Source organism: Pteronotus mesoamericanus, unplaced genomic scaffold (genome assembly GCF_021234165.1).
Source record: "Pteronotus mesoamericanus isolate MK-2021 breed Mesoamerican mustached bat unplaced genomic scaffold, CSHL_Meso_final scaffold_533, whole genome shotgun sequence".
Classification (NCBI taxonomy): domain Eukaryota; kingdom Metazoa; phylum Chordata; class Mammalia; order Chiroptera; family Mormoopidae; genus Pteronotus; species Pteronotus mesoamericanus.
Window position 1 is genome coordinate 2068130 of NW_026555320.1, and position 24070 is coordinate 2092199.

The window sequence follows — 24070 nt, forward strand, 5'->3', positions numbered from 1 at the left end:
ACATCGTCCCAGATGGCAGCCAGGGGCCACATGTGGCTATTGAGCCCCAGACATGTGGCTTCTGTGACTGAGAAGTCGATGTTTTAATTTCACTTTAATAAAAGTTTAATTAAATTTAGCTAACCACATGTGGCCAGTGGCTTCCATTTGAGACGGTGCCAATATAGCTTCTGTTCCTAAACTAGAGTTCACTTATTCATAATCAGTGAAGTTTATTATTTTTAGTATTTTATACATCACGAAGGCAATTATAGTCATGTTATAAAATATATACGTGGGAGAAGAAAATCACCCATAACCCCATGTTAGACCAACAGGACTGCTTTAACAGTTTGAGGTCTTTTTTTGGTAGTACATACAGATCTGCTGGTGATAAATTCTTCCAGATTTTGAATGTCTGAATTCATCTTTATTTCACCTTTGGTTGTAAAAGATATTTTTTGCTGGGTTATCGAATTCTAGGTTGATAGTTTTCTCTTTTAATTTTTCAAAGGTGTTGTTCCCTTGTTTTCTTCCGTTGTTTCCCATCAGAGGTTCAGTGTCATCTGTATCTTTGTTGTCTCATACTCACTCATGCCGTTTTCAGTTGTTAATTTTTCTCACTGTTTCCTGTTGGACAGTCTCTATGGTTATGTGTTTATACCCACTAATCTTTTCTCCTGCAATGTCTAATCTGCTCTTAAACCCATCCAATGTATTTTCCATCTCAGACATTTTAATTTTCATCTTTAGCAGTTGAATTTAGACCTTTAAAAAAAATACCTTCACCTTGACCGGTGTCGCTCAGTAGGTTGGGCGTCATCCCACAAAGCAAAAGGTCACCTGTTCAATTCCTGGTCAGGGTACATGCCTGGGTGTGGGCATGTACGAGAGGCAACCGATCGATGTTTCTCACATCGCTGTTTCTCCCTTTCTTTCTTCCTCCCTTCCCTTCTCTCTAAAATAAATAAATATCTTCCATGTCACTACTTAACTTTTTGGATGATTGGAATACAGCAGCAATTTGTAATGTTCTTCTCTACTGGTTCTAATGTCGGTATCAGGTCTGGGTTGATTTCCAGAGCCCGACTGTCCTCTTCAATGCAGGTCATGTTTTCCTGCCTCTTTACGTGTCTAGTTATCTTTGACTGGATGCCAGACATTGTGAGTTGTGCCTTGTTGAGTCCTGGGTACCTTCATATTCCTTTGAATTTTCTTGAGCTCTCTCGAGTCTGCAAATAAGTTATATGGCAGCAATGCCCCTTCCCAGTGTAGCTTGTATGATTTGTTAGGTGAGTTTAGGACAGAGCTTGGTCTAATTGTTCCCCACTCCCAGGGCAGACCTCCCTGAGTAGGTCACTTAGTGCCCCGTGGAGGTTTCCCAGCCTGGCTGGTGGGAATACGCGCCGCCCCGCCCTGGACGCCAGGCGCTGCTGTCCCGTCCTTGCAGATGTCTTCTCCCCTGGCCGTGTAAGTTCTTCCGCACAGCTCTGTGCTCTGCTGAAAAGTCTCCAGGACTTTTTCTCTGCGCGGGGTTCCTTCTCTGCTCTGGATGGTGGTGGTCCAGAACGGTGGGAACAGAAAACAAACAGAACGGCTGTAAAACTGAGAGAGCGGTGCCCGCGAGGGTGGCCGGTGGGAAGGGAGCGGGAGCGCGGCCGTCCCCCAGCGCGGGCTGGGAAGCCGGGGAAGCAGCGCAGAAGTGGAGACTGTTGAGGAACTTTCATAACAATGTGGCAGAGTAAATTGGGCCTTGGGTTTCGTATTCCATTTTTCCACTGTATTATGAAAATAAATCTGACAGGTGGAAATTAAAAATAAAACAAAACCTGGTCTCTTCCCACAGGTGAACTGAGAAGGAAGACCTGGCGGAGTTGGGCACAGAGGGAGGTGGCGGCGGCCGTGATTTTTAGCTCAGGGAGGTTTCAACTGAGGAAACTGAAGGCCCTTGTGTGTCAGGTGCTTCTTACAAGCCAGCACTGTGCTGGGTTCCCCTCCCTGGACCCCAGTTTTGTCCTCTCCACAGCACGCTCCACCAGGGAGCCCAGGGAGTTAGTGACGGGCCAGCTGGTCATTTCTGGGAAGTGGCAAAGCCAAGGACGCCAGACCGAGCGCTTTTCCACACCCCCTCCTGCCGCTGCGTCCCGTGGCCGCCGAGGCGGCATCATGAGCTGTGAAATCCAGGTTGATCTGTTTCATCTGAGCCAGACCGATGTGGTTGGTTTCTTCCTGCGGCTTTGTGACTAGCAGTACGTTTTAAGCATTGCCCTATTTTGGGAAAAGCTGTTTGAAGAAGCGCATCGGACAGAACTTGGTGTAATAGTGCAGATGCTCTAAGGCTGCCCTCGTCACGAGTGTCCGGCAGGTCCTTCACATGTTCTTCGTCCAAGTACTTAAGCTGAATTTTTAAAAATTAGCTTAGATTTGCATACAAATAGCCGCCTGGTGGCCACTGTGGGCAGCACAGGTTGGAATGACCAATTCAACTAAAGCACAGTCTAAACCGCTGATTTTCACCCGGTGTGCCGCAAGAATTTATAAAACATGCAGTAGCTGACTATTTAGTCAGAGGCACTGACCTCTTGTCCCTTAGACTGTCAAATAAAAAAATGACAACAGCCAGCACAACAATAGCTGCTCTGTGTGAATGAATCAAAATTAGACCTATTTATTTTGTCAGATCGGCAAAAGATCTATTTTTGGGTGTGCTGCAGAATTTTAGTAATTAGTTTATGTGTGCCATGCAGTCAAAAAGGTTGAAAATCGCTAGTCTAAACGATTGCTAGTGTTTACTCCCTTTTCTCGGGAATTCATCTCATTGTCAGGAAAACTTGCATTTTTACTTTCCAGGGAGGTATTTTGGAAACTGAAATTTGTGGTGAGGCCTTTGAGCTAAGGGCCAATTACTTTCCCAGAATAGCTGCGTCGCTCCTATTTCTAGAGCGGAGGGAAGAATGGGGAGTGTTGCCGGTTAGCGTGACTGTCAGATTAGATGCTGGCTGGCTGTGGCCTCTCCCTGCGGCACCCTCCACCGCTGTCCCCTCTGTCAGCCACACCGGCTTTGCGCCCGCTTTTCTCTTTTCTACCAAAGGCGCCCCAAAGGCAAATATAAAATATTCAGTCTCTGAGTCTATGGGAAGTGGCTTTTACAGGGGATTCCGGATGCATCTGTACTTTTGTTAGTCAGTATTTTATAAACTATTAAATAAAGAGCAACTTTAGCTCCTGTCTTCTAAAGCTCTGGAAAAACTGGTGTGTTGTGGGTGTGCCTATCACCAGTGGCAGGATGACTCTGAAGCTAGAATTATAAAGATGTCACACTGACACGCCTTGTCCCTCGGGGGCTTGGTGCTTGATGCTGATTGGCCAGGGGTGGGCTAGGTCTTAGCACTTGACCAAGGTGGGTCTCATCCCGTGGAAGTGCTGGTTTGGAGACCAGCCATCGTGGTCCTCGCCCTGGGCCAGCAGCAGCATCGCCTGGGAGAGGTAGGTTCTCAGCGCCTCACCGACCTGCTAAGTCAGAATCTCGGGGCCTGGAACCCGGAAATCTGTGTTTGAACACAGCCGCCAGCTGGTTCTGAGCAGGCGAAAGTTCAGGAACCACTGGCTTTATAGATTGGTGATCACCCCTCCACCATTGCATTTCGTCCTTGGTCTATGTGAGCGCCGGCTGGCACAGCCGTAGCTGCCGGCTCCTTGGTGTCACCTCTGCCCTCCGTGTCCTGCCACAGGGAGTGAGGCCAGCCAGTCCTCCCACTTGCTCCCACTCTACTTCCCTGCAGTTTGATTGGGCAGGAGGCCGGGAACCCCCCCTTCTTCCACTGGGCCTGAGAGAGGTTCCGTCTGGGACAAGGAGATGATACATATAGCATGGTGGGAAGTGGTGATTTTGCACCAGAGAGACCTGGGTGCCAATCCCAGCTCTTCTACTTAGCTGGCCTGGCTGTGTCGCATAATGTGATACGTGGGCGTGAACTGCCTCAAGTTCGGGCCCCATTATTGCGGGACTTATGAAATGATGGCTGCCAGCCTCCTCCACCCTACAGCGCGGAGTTCTGCGCCAACCTGCTCTGGTCCTGGCTGTGCTTTGGGGCCACCTAGTGGCGCTCGGCTCCTCTGGCTTCCATGTCAGTGGGGACGGTTCTGGGTCCCCAATCAGGCTATATCCCACGTGTGCTTTCGTGAGAGATTTGTACAGAATTGTCAAGATAACTGAGCAAGATACAGTGTAGGTAAAGTGCCCAGGAAATAGAAAATGCTTCAAAAATGAAAATTCCCTTCCCTGTTCCTTGGGAGGAGCAGAGAAACTGGATTCCATGTACCAAGTGCGCCCCACAAGGGGGCGCCTGTGAGGCCGCGCGACAAGCATGGGCACAGAGCCCGCAAACCTGGATCCCATCTGCCCCTCACTGCCTGGGCCAGCTTCCCTGAGCCTGAGAACTCACCAAGTGCAGATGATCACGTTTCATGGATAAGCACTGTGTTTTTAAGAAGAGAAAAGGAAACCTGGGGAGTTGGGAGCGATCCTGGGGTGCCATTCCCAGGGATTCCCAAAAATAAACAGTTCTGCCTCCTTACGCTGCTCTGTGGTGTTGGCATAGCATGGATTTTGTTTCGACCTCATTCTCCGGTGAGCCCTTTCCACGCTCGCTGAAACCCGGAGGAGGAGGTGATGCGGGGTGACGCGTGGACGTCTCTGTAAGAGGCATGTGGCGGGGCAGAAAGGGGCACTAATGGTACAGTGACGAGGGACAGTGTTTTAAAACATTTTAAAAGCTCTTATAACATAGAAAGTTCTAAATGCAGTACTTGAAACACAGAAGGCAATCAACAGATGGTAGCCTTTTTCTCCCACTGACAAAATACAAACTAAAACATTTGGATGTGGGATTTGATGTCTAAATTTAGATGGGCTTTTAAGAGTGAAGTAAAGACTGGACTTTGAGTCCTCCGGGGAGGACTAAGGCCCCTCACTCTCCCTCATGTCTGCGGGGGAGCCCTCAGATGATGATGATGATGATGATGATGATGATGATGATTTTGAAGAGAGGAAAAGCAGGCGTTCAGCCTCTAAGCCCCTCCCCTGGCCTCTGGACATGGGACGTCTCAGCCCTGGGCACTGGCAGCAGGAGGGTTTGTCGAGCCAGCTGGGCACTTTTTAAAATGATGATCGAAGTAATACCTGCTTGTTATGGAAAGTTTGGGAAGGTGGAGGATAAAGAAGCAAACAGCCGGCCAACACCCCCAACCCTGGGCATGTCGCACACATGAGGCAGACGCGATGTGTGGCCGCTGACAGGCACCGCCGCTCCCAGGCAGATTCCTTTTCCAATCTCCTTTGAATTTCTTCATTACGTTGAACTACACAATGCTCAGCTCTTTTTTACTTTTCATATTATTACATAAGGGATTTCTTTTTAAAATTTGAAAAGTATTTTTTTAGATTATAAATACACACTTCTAGAAAGTTTAAATACAGAAATGTGTGACGCAAAAAGCGAACTTTCTCTCATATTATCTACCAGCGTACCTAATACTATAAAAAATTTTAAATACTGACATGTATGTATAAAGTGGTAAGTCAAACTTACCTTTCATGCAACCTAACCAGTGATCTATAATACCAGACAAGTTTTTAAAAATTTTATAAAATTGAAAGCAAAATTTCCCTGTAATGCAATCTACCAGTAGTAACCACAATTAGTTTTAGTTTGCAATCTTCCAGGTGTTTTTCTTTTTTTGCATATCAGTGGTATGTGTGTAAATTACTGAAATGGAATTGTACTATAAATACAGTTATCCAGCTTTCTTTTTTCACTAACTAATGTGTTTTGATTATGTTTCTATAATATAAGCATTTTCCAGTATCACTAAAACACTTACTTGAATGGTATTTCGATGGCTACATAATATTTTAACATTCAGATGTACTCTGTTTTATGTAGTCATTTTCTGTAAGGCTGCCAATTTAGATCTAAGTAAATATTTACGCACATTTCAGATTCTTTCCCTGCGCGAAGTCCCAGACCGCCCCACAGAATCAATGGTAAACATTTTCATGTTTCCTTTCCAAAGAGAGTTTATGATTTTACACCCTCATCAGTCGTTTACAGAAATATGCAGTGACAGCAATCACAAACGGCTGTCGTCGCTTAAAAAAATCTTTGTTGACATCATGAGTTGTAAAAGCTCTTGTTGACTTTGTGTTTCTTAGAATACAGGAGGGTTCAGTGCCCTGGCACGTTTGATGATCTTCCCTGATGATTTTTAGAACAGAGGTGATCTGCCCTCTATTAAAACAAAACATTAATTCCCAGCTCAGATTCTTTAGAACTTTCGGGACCTATTGGACCCGGAGCTGGGTGCTCTGTCCCAGTGGGTCAGAAGCCTCACCTCTCTCTACGAAGCCCTGTGGGGTTTTCAGATGGCCTGCTGGCTCCCTCTAGTGTTACCTCAGCCTCACCTCCTTTCTCAGCATCCCCCTGGGAAACCTCAGAATGAAGGAAATAATTAAAATTAACTTGCAGCCCTGGCTGGTGTGGCTCAGTGAACTGAGTGCCAGTCTGCGAACTAAAATTAACTCGTATGGCAGTCAGGGGTTTCTGTGAGTGAACCCTGAAATCACTTAGTTGTAAGCACTCATCTTGTTATCCTAGTTAGGCAGAATTAGGAAGTACTTGTGAAGGTTCTAGAACCTTCTAGAAGTGCGGGTAACTAACTTTGAAGGAAGGACAGGGAAGAAGGTTTGGAGAGCTAAAGATCTGTAGCTTTCTAACACGCCCCACTTCCATTTTCACACTCCTCGCTCCGTTACACTTTATTCCAGGCTATGAATAATAATAATCATCGCAGAAAAAAGCTAACTAAAAATCCCCCATTTCCATGCTCAAAGGTAACAACTGTGGGCATTTGGTATACATCTGAGGTGCGCAGGCGTGCGTATACTTTTGCAGTCACATAGGTGTGTGAGCATGTATATCGGTATCTGTACATACACTCATGCACACTTGTGTACCCCCCTTTAAACTACCTTAATTACATCTCTGGATCATTAAACTTCTTTTTGAAAACAGTCTTCTTGCAGCTGCATAGTGGTATAAATGCCATCATTTATTTTACAGGAACCAGACATGAGGTCCTGTCATTTTTCAGGCTATTCTAAATGGTGCTGAGATGAGGCTCCTTGAAACGGTTGACCTCGATTATTTCCTCAGGATGAATTCTTACAGTAGAGTTTTTGGGTCAAAATACTCTGAACTTTCTAAATTCTATGAATACTTAATACCAAATTCTGTTAAACCCTGTTCTTGTTTCTGCTGTCCCTCGCTGAGCGGAGGACGTCTGTCAGTGTTGCTATGAACTCTTAAGTGCTGCTCCTTTCAGCCTCTGCTAGCCTGATAAAACATGGGATAGCATTTTAATTTGCAATTTTTCTTAAATTGTGAGAAAAGTTAAAGATTTTAAAAAATATTTTTGGGCCATACATACTTCTTTTGTCATCTGTCTTTGCCTACCTTCTTTTTTTTTTCATATTGGACTGTTAATTGGGTTATTTGCCTATTAGGGTTGAGATCTCTTGTCACATAGTGTGGATGCCTTCTCTAGTTTGTCATTTGCCTTTTGTTTTGTATAATTTCATCTGAAGAAGTTGTTTGTGGGTGTGCATACAGTTAAAAAACTACAGCAAAGTGCTATAGGAAATCACTTCACCTATCACCCACAATGCACAAATATTCATATGTTGTCATTTGGCTTATTTTTTTTATGAAGGAAGTAGACTATTACAGATAAATTGGAATCATCTGGCCTCCCATCCTACTTCCCCTTCCCCAGGGCGGCTGCTATCGTGAATCGAGTGCCTGGATCCGTCAGTCCCAGTTTTTCTGCTGTTACCACACGTACAAGTATTAGTAAACAACATGCGGTACTAGTTTGTGTGCATGCTTTAACTTACGTATATATAAGTACCTATCACATTAATGCATCATTGGGCAGCGTTCCTTATTCGCACATCAGTATGTTTAACGCATAGTGACATGTGCGGATCCAGCTCATTCCTTGTGACTGCTGAGTGGCATCTCGTCCCGTGACTCTTAACTCCAAATGCTCCCTCCACGTACGCATTGATCTTTCACACTGACGAACACCAAAGGTGCTTCTGGGTTCCCAGGTTTTCACCTCAGTGCTCCAGTGGGCCTCTGTCTGTGCACGTTAGGAGACCTTCCCAAGAGGCAGCCCGAGGCCTGTGTCGTGGGGAATGTAGATTTCCAGGATTGTGGGCTCTCTCTTGCCAAGTTCTCCCCAAAGTGCCAGTCGACCCTGCCCTACGCCCGCGTAGCAGTGTGAAAGGCCTCCGTTCGTCCCTCGGCTTCACCAAGACATGGTATCGTCAGGCTTAGTGGTTTTGCCCATCTGGGGATGAGATGGCTTCTCACTGTGTTTTAATTTGCACATCCTGATTGCTGGTGGGATTGAACATCTTTTAAAGTGGTTATCGCCTAGAACTTAACAGGTTTTCTCTCCTCTGCGCCTTCCCTTCCTTATCCTTTCCCTATCCTTTACCCATTTTTTTCCATTGAGTTATTCGTCTTTGTCTTATCGATGGCTGGTGTTCTCTCTGTTTTAGGTACTAGTGCCTTGTTACCTGGGTTGCAGCCACCTTCTGATCCCTGGCTTGCCTTTTACTAATTCAGCTCTGCATTTATTGCCCTTGGACAGGCCAAGCCCTCCTAGTGTGTAGCTGAGTTGAAATTATGTCACATCTTCAAGGAATGTAGCAAATACTCAGAATATTAGAAAGTTCTACAGAAATCAGTCAGAGTGCTGGGGAGACACAGAGACAACAGCGGGTCTGGCAGCAACAAGCACCACACAAAGGAGGGTCTGCCCAGGCCAGGCGAAGGGGGGCCTTCCTGGGAGGTGGGGTACAAAGGCGGAAAAGTGGATGGTCAGCCCGCGAGCCTGCGTCCTTCCCGCCTAACCTCCACTTCCAGTCCAGCCTCCCAGCCCGCGGCCACGCCCAAGCGGGCTGTTGTGGGTGGGGGGGGCCCCCCCGGGGTGGGTTGGGCGGGGCCTCTTCTGCCTCTTTGACCCCTGGCTCTTCCCACAGTCTCTTTCTGCCTCCCTGCTGAGGAGCAGTTTGGTTTTTCAACAGCTTTATCCTTTGACCTTTGTTTTATGCTGAACAGAAGTTTTGACTTTTGATGTCATATGTATCAGTTTTTACTTTCCTAAGATGTGCTTTTTATGTCTTACCTAAGAAATCCTTTTCCGTGCCCAAGTCAAAGGCAGCTCCCTATAGTTCCTTATAATAGCTTTTGTTTTTCACACTGGGGTCTTCGATCCTTCTTTTGTAGTGAAACTTCCTTCCTTCTCTGGGGCTTTTCCTCTGTCAGAGTCCTCTTCAAGCTCCAACAAGTCCCCATCATCGGTCTCTCCTCTGTCACCTTGTGCTCTGCCTGCTCTGGGGACACTCAGTGGGTTTCTCGCTGTCCCTGGCACTGTTGTTTGTGGCATTGGTGGCTTCAGTTTCATGTTGTGGACCCTGGCTCCGGGGGCTTGATTCCACTAGTGTTTCGAAGCCCTTCCATGGTTGAAACTCCCGTGGAGCCGGTTGCCTGTGCTTTGTGCCTGGCCCTGGAAATACTCTCGGAGCTGGGCCGACCGCCGAGTAACAGACCCCGGGCCTCTCCCAGGGTGGCCCTGGTGACCTTGAGCACGTGGCCCATTGTGCTTTTTCCTAAGGGATCAAGGGCACTGATACATTGTTCGCATCAGTGGCCTCGCTTTCTGGTGCTTGCATTTTTCCCACTCCCTGTTCACCCCGTTTAGATCACAGGAAGACAAGAAAAATCATTATCATTCCAACAATGTGTATGTTTTATGTTCAGATGGGAAAAAAAATCAGAAAATAAGGAAAGTAAGAGTTGATCGGTTTATAGGGCCTTCCCGCTAGGTTGTCACCAGCATCCCCTGGAGAACACGTCAAAGGTGATGGGCCCACACCCCTGTGGGAAATGGCAGCCTCACAAGACACTGTGGCCCGGTCCCCCGACCTGTGTGTGCCTCGGCCATCCTGTCACCAAACGTCTCGCTGGCTTCCCAGCAGGAGGATTCCCGGGGCAGCCCCCAGCTGTCCCACCAGGCGCGGCCCCGGGCCGTCCTCTGGCCCCAGCCTGCCTGGGGCCGCGGGCCGCCTGCAGCTTTCAGTAATCCCGTGGGCATATCCACGCTTACACACAGTGGGCGTATTTTGCGTGTGTATTTCTGCTTACAGAGATTCTTGCCTTTGTTTTGTCTTTGTTCACTGCATACTAACGTTTTCTTTTTACCTGGCCTTTGTGGTTTTTCCTTAGGCCGGAAGCTGAGAGGGAAAGCCTTTTATTTCGTCAACGGCAAAGTGTTTTGTGAGGAAGACTTCCTGGTGAGTTTGTCACCCAAACCTGCCCTCCCTGGAGTCCGGACCAGAGTCGGGGCAGCATCGGAGAGGCCCGGCCGGGAGAGGGGGTGGTCTCTGTGGTCCCCAGTGTCAGTGGGAAGCTGCACTGTTTAAGAAAGGGGTTCTCTCTTTCTGTGGACGCACAGGGTGGACTGAGTTCCTCGGGCAAATGACAAACTGGAGAGCTTCGTGCTTTGAAAGGACTTGGGGATCACTCAGCCTGTCCTCTTGTTGCTTCACCCATTTCTGCCTCCCCTCCCCCCGCCCCACCCCAAAAAACGTTCAGCTGCGATCCTTCAGCCGCCATCCCGGCCCTCCCTGCAGCTCCCTCTGCCGGCCGGCCGCGGGAATGCCGCCTCTCCAGGCACAGACAGCCCATCAACGTGCCAGTGACCCCCGATCTGGGCCCCAGCCCTGTCAGCACCCCGGAGACCAGCCGCTGACCCCTCCCTGCCTGGAGGAGTTCCTGGGCTGTCTCCCAGCTCTTCCCACCTCACTTGCCTGAAGCAGAACCATCACCTTTTGCCTTGGGTCCTCATCTCTGAGAACTGTGTCCTAGGTTCCTCCTTGCGCCCTCCTCCTTCCCCGCCTGTCCCAGAATGCAGCCACACATGAGCCTTGTGCCACCCCGTCCTCCTCTGGGTCTGCACAGCTCTCCCTGTCAGCTGGCCCAGCCCGGCTGGCCTGGTGACCTCCTCCACGCCAGCTGCCCGTCCACCTGGCCTGCCGGGCCCCGCCTCCCCAGGGTTCAAAGCGTGTGCAGAAAGCTCTGTGTCCAAGGCCTGCCTCTTCCGGCTTTGCTTGGGTCTCGCGCTGGCTGCGCCTGCCGCTGGCCCAGCCCCCCTTTCCTGCCTTAGCGCATGCCTTTTCCCTGCTTGGAATGTCTTCACCCTTTCTTTGCTCTGTTAACGCCCACGGCCTCCCCTGTCCCTCCACCCCGCAGAGCAGTTAGCACTCCGCCTGCCCACTCACAAGTCCTCCTGCCCCGCCCCCGCCGGAACATGCACCCCTCCGGAGGGAGGCTCCACCTGTACGCCACCGGATCCGAGCACAGCGCCCAGGCCAGAGCAGGGCTCGGGAAAGGGAGCCGAATGGAGCCCGCGTTTCAGGGATGAGGACTGGGAGGCCCCGAGATGGCAGGGCCAGCTTCCTTGTGGCTGTGAGGGTGGGCTCGGGGTGACTCGCATTTGCCAGGCACAGGCAAGCAAACCCGAGGCGACTTAGCAGAAAGGACAGTCGTTCCAGCAGCACCTTCCGCAGTCGTTTTCTCTCCGTTTTTGGCCCTGCCTTTCGCTGTGTTAGCGTCCGTCTCGGGCGCTACGTGACGGCCACATGGTGGCAGCCCTTCCAGGCGCGGGTCCAGTGCTTTGCCTCATTGCCTAGAGTCTCAGTGGCTCTTGTTGGGTCACGTGTTCATCCCTGGGCAAAATCATTGGCATTGGAGAAATGCGAGGTTCTGAGTGGCCAGGGCTGAGTCGATGCCCCACCTTGGAACGCAGCTTGGGATCAGCCCGCAGGAACCCTGGGGACCACGAGGTTGGGGCGGGGCTGGGTCCCAAGCTAAAATAAAGAACTGCCGTTACTCCTAGAATGAGAGAAGGTGCCAGGCAGCAGGATGCTTCACTACTCGTGAAAAGTAGAAAGTTTCCCTTTTTCCATTTTCCCCCTTCCTGTCCATTACAGTTTTCCCCATTGTTTTATCTACAATATCTAAACTATAGTGTTTTCCAGTGTACAGTGTTTTGTAGCTTTTCTGAAGAGAGTTCCTCATTTCCTTCAAGGGTCCAGCTGTGTGTGTGGCTCTGTGTGTGTGTGTTGGTCACGTAAGGTCGATAATACCAGGTTTCCTCGAAGCTAACTGTAAAAGGCGTCGGCTTTTTAACCGGAAGCTGACTTGAATTTGAATCCTCTCCTTAGCCCTGAGCGGCTACGTGACCTCAAGAAGGTCCCTTAACCTCTCTGAGCTTCCCTTCGGAGAAACAGTGTAACATACAGGTTGCAGAATTGTTTTGAGGGTCAGTGTGATGGTCTCAAACTCGTACATGCATCAGGGTCCTCTGAAGGGCTCGCGAAAACAGATTCCAGGGCCCCCGAATTTCCAGTTCAGTAGGTTTGGGCTGGATTCCACCCATTTGCCTCTTTCGAATGACGTGATTAGACTAAGGCCTCTCTGGCACGTCCTGGGCACCCAGATGTACTTATTGTCAGGGCAGGTGGTATTTGTATGTGTAACAGCCTTTGTGGCAGAGAATATTCCATGATCCATCACACAGCTGTGTTGTCCGTGGGGAAATGACGAATCCCTGAATAGAATGACACATCTGGGAGCCTCCCTGTTGTCATCGTGACCAGCAGGCGCGGGGCTGGATCCACATGTCCGGCCGGCGTTTAACTGCCTTCTCTCTTTCCCCTGCAGTACTCTGGTTTCCAGCAGTCTGCGGACAGATGTTTTCTTTGCGGCCACCTGATCATGGACATGGTGAGTAGGGTCCGCCGAACAGGACGGTGAGGCGCACGGTGAGAAGGAAGGCACTCAGAGAAAAGAGAAAGGAACCACAGAGAACATCACTTCCCAGCTGCACTCATGGTCTGGCCGGTTTTATTAAAAGCAGGCCCCATGCAACACACGCAGCTTGCTTGCTGTAGTAGGACCCACGCCATTGGCCTGTTGCCATGAGTACCCTCCGCCACCCAGCCCACGCAGTGTTGTGTTTCAGACAGTTGTCTCTGCTCTGGGCTGTCCAGAGCACGCGGGCCTCCTTCTGATTTCCTGTGACCTCCCACAGCGTCCCAGGTGAGCTGTCCAGTGGAGGCTGTTTTTACCACAGATGTGGCAGCTACCGTGGAGTCCAGCGCAGAGACTCAGATGAGCTCTGTGTGTTGCCCGCCCCCCCCGCCCCGCCCCCAGTGTTCTGTCCGGCTCAGTCTCTTCCTAAGATGAGTTTTTGAACCAGCAGAACAGGCAGCAAGTTTTATACACTCTGTTCCTGGTTCAGCCACTGGCTCTCTGAGCTCGTCATATCTTCATCTCTTCAGTGGGGACAGTGTTTCCTTCCTGGCCTCCTTCTAGGACAAGGTTGTGGGCTTGAGGGATATGGAGTTCTTATTCTGTTTCAGGGATCACATGGTTTACCATTGGAGATTGGTCCTGCAGAATTTCTGTAATATACTGGTTAGAAAAAATGACTATATAACATTTCTTTTTAGTTGGGAAGAGTTAAATTCCTTTCTAAACTGACTCATGAATTCATTTCTGGAAAAGAGAACTGCTGAATGTTGCTTTTTTTTTTTTTTTTTTGCTTTTACATTTTTATTGAGAGACAACTCCTCTTAGATGTACAGCTAATGAATTTTTACATTTGCATAAACCTATGTAAGCACCACCCAGATCAGGACGTAGACCATATCCCACATTCTACACCTTAGAAAGCCCCTCCCTGGCCTCCTTCCAGCCAAGGTCCCCTCCCACAAAGGCACCCACTGTTCTGACACCTCTTGCCCCAGATTTGTTTCGCTGGTCCCGGAATGTCATATAAATGAAGTAGTGCAGTACAGAGACTCCTTTGGGGCTGCCTCTTCTCACTTAGGAAAGTGTTTTTCAGATTCATTCATGTTGTTACGTGTGTTGGTAGTTTGTTTATTTTCATGGCTAGGTAGAGTTCCATTGGAGGGATGCAGCATTTCTTTTTCCATCCTCCTGCTGATGGGGACTTAGGTGGGCTCCGATTTGGGGCTACGTAGGAATGAGGCCACTGCGGACACTCTGAGGCATGTCTTTGAGGGACATAGATGCCCATTTCTGCTGGTTTTATGCTAACCCGTATACAATGGTGAACCGCAGCCGTCCCCGTTCATGAAGAGAACGGGCTGTCGACTGGCCCTGACACCCCCCAGCAGAGTCAGCCCCGTGAGCTGCGGTGTCCTCGTGAGCAGCCGGGCCTCCCTGGCAACGTGGCGGCCTCCACCCATTCCCCCAGGGAAGGACGGCGGCAGCCACCCACCCTCGCCCCCGCTTTCCCCAGGTGCCTGCCTGACTCCACAGGGCACCATTTCTTTAGCAGAATATGTCCTTGATTTTACAAGTCCTTCTGACAAACCCACCACCTGTGAGGTCAACAGTGTCCAAACTTTTTTAAAAATTTTAATTTATTTATAGAGAGAGGGGGAAGGAAGGGAGAAAGAGAAGTATAGAAATATACATCTGTTGTCTCTCGTGCACCCCCTACTGGGGACCTAGCCCACAACCAAGGCATGTGCTCTGCCTGGGGTTCGAACCAATGACCTTTCGGTTCACAGGCTGGCACTCAATCCACTGAGCCACACCAGCCAGGGTCCTGATGTTCACATTTTTTAACACAGTTATACCCTATTCTTATTTCTGGGTATCCTAAGCCTTCTTTGAACCTCAGGATGTTCCAATTATTTATTGCTATATGACACAGTACCCCCCAAAACAGCGCTGTAAAACAACAGTGATTTACTATTGATCATGGTTCCATGGGTCAGGAATTAGGTCAGGGCTCAGTGGAGCGATTCTTCTGCTCCCTGTGGCATCAGCTGAGGTTACTTTCTCAACTCTGTTCAGCTGGTGGCACAGTAGAATGTCCAAGATGACTTCTCACACTCTAGGTCTCTCTCCTTGTGGCCACTAATCTCATTCAGTATCTGGTGTGGACTTCCTTACAGCAAGAGAGAGGAAGCAGGCTTTGTACAGTGGCAGTATCGTAGCCAGGGAGGTGTATGCGAGGCATGATTATTGTTACAAAAAAAGAGATAGAGGAAGCAGAAGCTGCCAGTCTTCTTACATCCTGACTCAGAAATTTCAGAACATCATTTTTTTCCTCATTCCGTTGATCAAAGGATGTCACAAGACCAGCCTCGACTCAGGGGGACGGGAAATATTCTTCACTTCTTGAAGTGAGAATCATCCCATGCATGTGGGAAGGAAAGGAATCGCATTTTGGAGACAATCTCCACCACACTGGACACTGTGAACTTAAACCTGGATTCTTGCAGGCCTTCTCTAGGACTTGAAAACTTTTAGAGAATGTCTGTCTGGCAGTGATGCCCAATTTTAAAAACAGAAACCTTACCTGTCACCCAAAATTGTAATGATGCAGAGAAAGATTCCCTCAGATACCACCCCTGGTTCTCCAACAGACCCCAGCTGTCCAACTTTGTGTAAATTGTCTGTCTGTGCCCTCTTTTTTCCTGGACGGATTGAGCGCTCTGGGCTTGCAGCTTGGACCTGGGCATTTCCCCTGCTAAAAGAACACTACATAAGAAGATATGACATAAAAAGAAACAACTCCTCAGAGTGCAGCAAAATGGCACCTTTATCCCACTGTGTGTCTGGCACAGTGTGGGTTAAATGAATTCAAGGGTCTCTTTCTGCCAAAACAGGGTCTGAATTGTCAGTTGGACTTTGGAAGCCTATCCAGCGGTTCTTTGTATTTTGGTAGCTTGAGAGGGGCCTCAAAGGTTTGGGAAGCCCAGACGGAATGAGGAAGCTGGAAAGCTGGGAAAGCAGGAGTCCTCCCTGCTCGCCCGTGGCCGCAGTGTGCGCGGTGCGGTGTGGCCTCTGGAGGCGGCGTCAGGGCGCTGGAAGGGGCCGGAACACAGCACATCGTTCCCACAGGTCTCACAATGCACCAACAGGCCTTCCCTCCGTTGCAAGGCCTCTTCTGAGGGGCCCTGTGTGGCCCCCGCTCCCGAATACCGATGGCCGTTCGGTGCGTCGCCGGCAGCTGGGTGCTTCGGTGCAGGCTGGCAGGTGCTGCTTCCACAGCTCCACGATTTGTGCTAAGCTTCAAGGCCCCAGGTATTTGCAGAAATGAATCTCCTACTGAGTCAGCCAAGATGCTTTCAGGTGCACGTTATAGAAAAACTCAGACTCGTGTTAACTCAGATCAGTGCTTCTCAAATGTCTGCGTGCTCAGAATCGCCTTATTCAAACCCCCACCACTGGCCTTTCCCCGGAGCCGGTGATTCAGGGGGCCTGGGGTGAGGCCCGAGGCTGTGCGTTGTTCACAAGTTCCCAGGTGATGCCGATGCTGCAGGCATTGTGCTTTGAGAACCCCTGACCTAATAGGGAAACTGCTTTCTCTCACCTAAGAGGCTCGGAGGCAGGCACTTCCATGGTGGGTGAATTTGGTTACTCGCGGACAACGTCACCAAGGGTGTTCTTTCCTGCTCTTCTGGCCCCTCCCCTGGCGTCTCAGCCCTGTCCTGGTTTCAGGGTGGCCTCTTACAGCCCCAGGTATCGTATCCAGGTCAAGTGACACTGAGAGGGAGGATTGTGGGGCTTTCTCTCTCTGCGTTGAAGAACGACAGAAGCTCTGCCTCCACTTGGATTGTGGTGACCAGGGGTGGAGCCACGGCTTCTGGATCCTCCTGCCGCAGAGTCCGAGCTGCTGAGAAAGAGCTGAGGGGTTTCCTCCGAGCTCTGCATTTTCAAGGGCGCTTCCTTTAACCTTCCCACGTATTTCCCGCTTCCCAGATCCGGATGGATCCTCTCGGGGCCCTGCTGTGCCTCATTTCCTGCGAAGAACCGGAACACTTTTTGAAAGGGAGCCGTTTAAAGTTCCCCCCGGAGTTTTTATGAATTCAGGAGAAGGATCCTGTTTGGCCTCCCCTGTGTATGCACGTGGTGGGGTTGGCTTTCCTGCGTGGTCACTTCTTGACCTCAGTCCCAGGGAAACCCCAGGGCGAGTGCCTCGTGTGGCGCGATTCCACGGTCCCCTCGCGGGATGCTCTCCCTTCCACCGTCTGTTCCTCCCCATCATGCCGCTGAGGCCCAGCCTTGTCCTTTGTGTCCCCAGATCCTGCAGGCCCTGGGGAAGTCCTACCACCCCGGCTGCTTCCGCTGTGTCATCTGTAACGAGTGCTTGGACGGGGTGCCCTTCACCGTGGACTCTGAGAACAAGATCTACTGTGTCCGAGATTACCACAAGTAAGGCGGGCCGGCGCCGCCCGTGTGGGCCACGCCGCGGGGCACTCAGCGGAGGGCCAGGCGGCCCCTGCTGAGACGTGCCTGCAGGCGGCTGGTCCGGTCATCCCCCAGCCCAGCGGAGGCTTAGCGGTCCGAGGAGTGTAGCAGGGGCCTCGGGAGCTCAGCGGGTGCCTGTGCAGATGAACTGATTAAAGGATCATGTTTACTAGGAACAAAAAAACAGATCAAACCTGCGTGGTTCCATATCTCCAGCTTTGCCTAACTTTAGAAACCACTGACTCGGCTGGCCTCCACCCCCTCGCTGTGCCTGGCCTGAACCAGGCACCAGGAGGGGGGTAAGGAGACAGTGTCTATCCCGAGTTGAGGGAGGGGGGCCGGGTGTGCTTGTTGCCACCGAGGAATGATCCCTAAGCATTGCTGAAGGAGCCCCAGACAGTGAGCCAGGCTCTGGGGCCAGGCCAGTGAGGGAGGCCTGGGGCAGGCCTGGGCATAGGTCTCCCCAAAACATGGGGCCTTGTCCCCCAGAAGCACAGCCCGCACCTCACTGCTGCTCTGCCTCTCCCGCAGGGTGCTGGCCCCCAAGTGTGCAGCCTGTGGACTGCCCATCCTTCCGCCGGAGGTAAGGTGCCCTGCAGGCCCGGGCCCCGCGACACGAGTTTCTCCCCAGGGCTGTTTTCAAGATCCGTGCCGTGCCCTTGGTGCCCTGGCCGGGAAGCCCCTCTCGCCTTAGCTGGCTGCCCCGCCCATTGCCCTTCTTGTGCCCTGTTTGCCCCTGTGATCAGGGCAAACTCTCTGACTCCACACTACCCCCGGGTTAGAAGCAGGTGAGCCAAAGCAGGTGGGTGGTTTTTTCAGTGTGGACTGGGACATCCCAGGAGGTAGGGCTCCTGTCCCTCCGCTTCTTCCCATCAGCAAAGGCACCCTTTCCCCACCAGTGTTTGTATCCATCGCCGATTTTGGCTCTTCTCAGGCCGCCTGCTTGTTACCCAGAGTCCCGTCCCCTGCCCCAGACACAGCCCCTCGGCGTGTGGAGCCCGGTGGGTCCCCAACTGGCTTCTTGTTCTCCCTCTTCTCGGTCCAGGGCTCAGACGAGACCATCCGTGTCGTGTCCATGGACAGAGACTACCACGTGGAATGTTACCACTGTGAGGTAGGTCCCCCGCCCCCCCGCCCCGGCCCCCCAAACCTGACGAGCAGTCCAAGAGAAAAGCGGCCCAGTCGACTGTGGCAGGAGACGGTCATCGAGGTTCGGGCCAGGGGCGGCCGTCCGAGCTGACGGAGGAACTGGGGCAGAGGGAGGGGCGGTCGGAGGGCACGCAGACATTTGGGGCGTGAAGGCCTTTGCTATTTTCTCCTCATTCGTCCCTGTCACGGCCTGAGCCCATCACAGCTGCCCTGCCTGAAGCTGCGGAGCGAGAGGGGCATGGGGAGTGTGGGGTGCAGGTTCTGTCTGGGGGCCACGTTGTCAGGCAGGTGTGCGATTTGGGGAGTAGACTCCCCTGCAGCTTGTAGGCTGTTCTGCCTGCCCGGAGGCTCTTCCTCAGCTGAGCCCTGGAGATAGGGAAGAAACTTTCCCCGCCCCGCCCCTGCCCTTGGAAACAGGGATGTGGCTGGTCGGTGAGAAGGCGGGTGGGGGCCATCTGCCCCATCTTTGTCCGGGTATCATCATTCCCAGGCTGAAGGAGCCACTGGGGCCGTGACCATTAGGCCAGCCGGGGTCGCTTCTCACCAGCCCTTGTAAAGGGCACAGGCGGCGTCAGAGCCTGTGGACTTTCCACCGGAATTAAATGGAAGGAGATGAGATTCATTTTGTGGTGTGGGGGGTTGGGAGAGCAGGGCGGCGGGGGCAGGTAGCTCCATCCCACCGCCGGCCCTGAAGAAGCAGGTAGGTGCTGTCGGTGGCACCCCTGCCCTGGGGAAAGAGGGGAGACACTCGCTCGACCTTCTGTTCCACGCCTCCCAGGCCAGCGCCGCCCAGTGGAAATTCGAGAGCCACAGGTTCAGGTCCTGCCTGTCATTTTGTTTTCTAGTAGCCTCCTTAGAAAAGTGAAAGAAATAGGCGGGATCAATCTTGGTGATAGAATTGTGTTTGACCCAGAGCGTCATCATTTCCACACGGAGTCGCTAGGAAACCTTTTTCCTAAGTCTTGGAAAACTGCTGTGTGTTTACGTTGACATCCCATCCATTTCCGACGAGTCCCATTTCAAGTGCTCGATAGCGACACGTGGCTGGTAGCCCGGGTGTGGGACGTGCAGCCCAGACCGTCCCTGGGGTCCGCATTTCCCCGCCATAGAATCACCGTGCTGGTCTCAGGGACGGTGGCCTTTGTGTCAGTCTTGCCGTCCTTTTCGTTTGCGACCACTGGATGTCTTTGCCTCACGCAGGACTGTGGCCTGGAGCTCAACGACGAAGATGGCCGCCGCTGCTACCCCCTAGAGGACCACCTGTTCTGTCAGTCCTGCCATGTCAAGAGGCTGGAGAAAGGCCCCTCGTCCGCTGGCCTCCACCAGCACCACTTCTAGCCAGAGCCTCGTGCAGACCGCAGGGCGGGACAGGGACAAATCCACCTGCTGATGCCAGCGGTCCGCCTGGGAGCTGGGGTGGGGGAAGGAGGGCCTGGCCGGCGAGTGCCCGCGCGCGTGCACACCGTGGGTCCTTCCTTTCCCCAGCGAGGCCACCCCTCTCTGTGTGGTGTGTGCATTTTCCAAGGGCCTTTCTCAGCTGGCAGGCGCTCATCAGATTATTCAGGAAACGCTCCAGCCAGCGTGTGGCATGTGACGAGAGATCACATCAGTGCAACTGATGGAGCCTACCTGTCCCCTCTGGGGACCGTTCGCTCCAGAGGGAAAGGTTTGCACTGGGCATATTTCATAATGTCCCTGGAAGAGAGATTTCAGCTGCCGATCCATCGGCCCTTTTCCTCCCTTCAGGAAAACGCGTGCACCTGACCTCCCGCTGCGCACACGGGTGTGCGCATGTGTGTGCACACACACGATTCAAGGCTTCCTTCCACCCCAAGCCACAGTAACCCTGTAGACGGGCTGCGAACTTTAATCGTGTTATGGCGAGAGGGAGGCCCTAACGTGGGCTCTGTCTCTTAGATAAACCAGAGCCAGGTGTTGAAATAAGCGAGGCAGGGCGGCCTCCTGTACGCTGACAGCCCTCTGTGTGTCCCCTATCTCCCCTGCCCCACAGGTGGCGGGGGGCCGATGCAGATTGGCCCTGTCCTAGCAGAGGGCTTTGGGACGAAGAGCTTGGCGCCGGCGCCAGGCTTCTCTGCCCAGCTGTTTGCCTTTTCCCCTTTGCCCTTTTCCGCTCTCGTGCCCTCCGGAGTCTGTGACTTTGGAGTCGCTCCCCCACAGACGAGTCTCGGGACCCCATGTGCGGACATCCCCTTTGGAAGTCCTGCCCGCGTCCTGAGAGCCAGCCCCGTGTAGACGAGGCGTGTTTGTGTGTGTGAGACCTCGAAGCCAGGGTGGAGGGCATGCCTGGGGAGAAGTTATTACCGTCATTTCACAAGTGTCTCTCTTACCCAATTCTTGGTGCTGGCATTACGTTTGCAGAGACCAGTATAAGGTACATTGCTGTCATCTGTTTTTTCTTCTTTTTTAAAAAAAAATTATTTCCCTCCACTGTCAGTCTTCCACACACAAAATATACCTCACAGATAAGAGCTTCACCACATCGCAGGTAAAGGGGGAGTTCGACCGTCACCGTGGCTCAGCCAGCTCCCGTGGTGTGGCTGTGCGGCCAGCCTCCGGCGGGTCAGGGCGCCGTAACCCTAAGCAAAGGTCAGCAGGGACTAGAGCAGATTGACATCAGGTGCTATGCATTGCATCGTGCCACACGCTGGCAAGATTCCAAGGCAGCCTCTGCCCTGAAGAGGCGAAATTTGCCCTGCATGTCACTGTCCTGAGGCCAGATGGGGGTCAAGGCCCCTTGGTATGTCAATAAGAAGAAGATATATACATAAATGTTTTAAAAGATTGGCTGATACTTGCCCCATGGCCTTGTCCCAGGAGCGTTGGGCCGTCTTCACCACGTCCAGCCGGGCTGGGGCACGGCAGCTGGCATCTGCTCTCCGCCTCCTCACCTGGCACCCTGAACCAAGGGACTAGGGGACTGGGGGTTTGGGGCTGTGGTGGGCGGTCAGCAGAGCCCTTCTGGGACTCCCAGACTTTCCACGGGGCCCAGCTTCCTATCTGGGCTGCGTTTGGCCTCACTCGGCAGCAGCTGCCTGCAAGAAGCACAGCATGGGCACTGTGGATTGTTTCACATTTTTGTTAAATTCGTTCTGCCAGGATCCTCGGCTAGATGTCTCTTCTGTCCCCGCTGCATGCCTTCCTCGCTTCCTTTTCACGGGCTGAGCCTCCTGAAAAATCCGGGAGTGCGTGGGGCTGGGCAGTGACCCCCGGAGGTCATACCCCGCTCTTCCCATCAAGTCTTCCGGCTCAGCCTGGGCAAGGCTGTGGGCAGGTGAAGCCGGCCGATACGTCTCAACCTGTCTTTGCCAATCCAGGAATGTTCCTCGGCCTTGCAGACTCACCTTTGCTCCACTTTCAAGTAAAGACAGTTGCGTTTGCAAATTGGGAAACTAACTAGTTAAGTGTGTGATTGACTTTTTTAAATGAAAATTTAAAAGTAGCCTTGATTGGGGTGATTCTGATCTCGCTGCAGATATTTTATGTCATTGGAGAGCAAAGAAGAGAATTCCCAGACGAAATCCAAAAAGCAGCTTCTCTTGCGATCGGCGTCCTAGGAGAGGGCACCGGGTAGACTCTGGTTTTGTTTCTCTCCTACCCAGGCCCTTGCGTGTAAGCCAGGAAGAGATGTTCACCTACCTGCTTATTCTAAACATTCTGTAAGTTATTGCCCAAATAGAACCGTAACGAGGTTGTACTTCCAGGTGGCTTAGAAAGAAAACAAGCGCCTGGTAGACCAGGATGAGTAAGTTTGCTGTAAAAGTTAGAGCACATAGCCCTTCCCAAGTTCCCTGGACACCTGTTGGACTTCAGCTAAATGAGGAGAATTGTGGCCTGATTCCAGACCCCAAAGCCAGCCTCCAGCCTTCTGTGCCTCGTTTTGCCCTTTAGTTTTTTCTCGCCACCCGTCACCAGCTCCCCTTCCTCCCCAGGCTGGGCCGTTCAGGCCAGGAACCCAGTTCGGCCGGCTCTGTCCGGATTCTCTGGGTCGGTCTGCCTGGCGTTTCCCCATCTGCCGCCGAGTGGGGTGGTTCATTCGCCTCTCACCTGGTCCTGCCCCCCTCGTCCCCTGTCCCCGGCACAGGACTCCCATCGCTCCGTGGTGAGTGCCCCAGTGAAAACCTCTTCCTGCTGAGTCCTGAGGTTTGCCATTGAGTCCTGGGTGGCAGGAGGGATCGTCACAGAAATTGCATCCCCTTCGAGGGCTGCCACCGCCTTGTTTCCGTGGGCTCGAGTCACACAGAAGGAAAACAGGAGTGTTGGGACCCGAAAGAATGATCTGGCCTTCCCAGTCCTTTGCATGCTGTGTTTGTGTGCCTTTCCCACGTGTGTCAAAGTGGGAGCTGTGAGGGCAGTGGGTGCTTTTGGAAAAAGTGTGTGAGAGACCTCACCCCAAATCATCGTTGTCTGGTGCACTTGTTTATAAAAGTCTGCCAGGAAACCAGATTCTTTCTGCGCTCCTTTGTGCCACAAATAGTCCTAATCTCCCAGTTACTATGTGAAGTAACTTTTAAAAGCAACAGAAAAAAAATGAACAAAATGTATTAGGATCTATTGTTCTGATCCTCGTTTCGGAGGTGGGAAATTTCCAGAGTGTATGAAAATTTCAACTGTGCAGGGAAAATTATTTTTCTGTATCATCTTTTACCATAAAATTATTCCAAAGTTCACTGTTACTATGAAAGTGTGCAAAATATTACTACTAAAATCTTCCTGAAATGTTACTGTTACTGTAAAGTGATTCAAAATATCATGACAATAAAACTGCATCAATTTGTAGACTATTAAAGTGTGCTCCAAACATGATGCCGTTTACCGGGTCTTCTTTTGTGTGTGAGTAGATTAAGAAGATGGTGCTTTTTGTTCACTGGATGTGGTCTCCTTTTTGAGCTCTGGATTCTTAAAGGAACACATGGGTGTCAAAACTGGGAAGGGACTGAGATGGTGCCCCATAGTTAGGCGCCTGATAACCGTGTTTCAGTCAGCGATGGGCGGCACATACAAAGGTGGCCCCATGAGATTATAACGGAGCTGAAGAATTTCTGTCGCCTCGTGACATAGCCCTCAACGTGGTAGGGCAGTGTTGGTCGTGTTTGTGGTGATGCTGGTTAAACAAACCTGCCCTGCCAGGTGTATAAAAGTGTAGCACGTGCAATCATGTACAGTGCTGCCTAATACTTGATAACAATGAGAAATGACCATCACGGGTTTATGTATTTTCTGTACGATACTTTTTATCGCTCTTTTAGAGTTTATTTTCTACTTACAAATAGTTGGCTGTAAAACGGTATCCCAGGTTACACTGGCAGCAGCCTCACACATCCCGTGTTTACTGTGTCTCTTGACTGCATTTAATCTTGTGTTGTTTTGTGCAGTAACATGCCCCCCAGGCCTGTAGCCCAGGAGCACTAGGCTCTACCACAGAGCCTAGGTGTGTGGTAGGCAGGACCGCGTAGGTTTGCGTAGGTGCACTCTGATGTTTGCACAACGACAACATT

General features: G+C 51.4%; 1 protein-coding gene across 2 annotated transcripts in view; it reads left to right on the forward strand.

Annotated features, from left to right (window-relative positions):
- Positions 1–23335, forward strand: part of LIMD1 (LIM domain containing 1) — a 56709-nt gene extending 33374 nt beyond the window's left edge. For both annotated transcript variants that reach the window (XM_054594672.1, XM_054594673.1), the window contains 6 exons: positions 10335–10402; positions 12834–12896; positions 17239–17369; positions 17937–17988; positions 18451–18519; positions 19755–23335. In XM_054594672.1, coding sequence (XP_054450647.1) covers positions 10335–10402; positions 12834–12896; positions 17239–17369; positions 17937–17988; positions 18451–18519; positions 19755–19892 — 521 coding nt within the window. In that variant the 3' untranslated portion in view covers positions 19893–23335. The remainder of the gene's footprint in view (positions 1–10334; positions 10403–12833; positions 12897–17238; positions 17370–17936; positions 17989–18450; positions 18520–19754) is intronic.
- Positions 23336–24070: the final 735 nt, after the last annotated feature.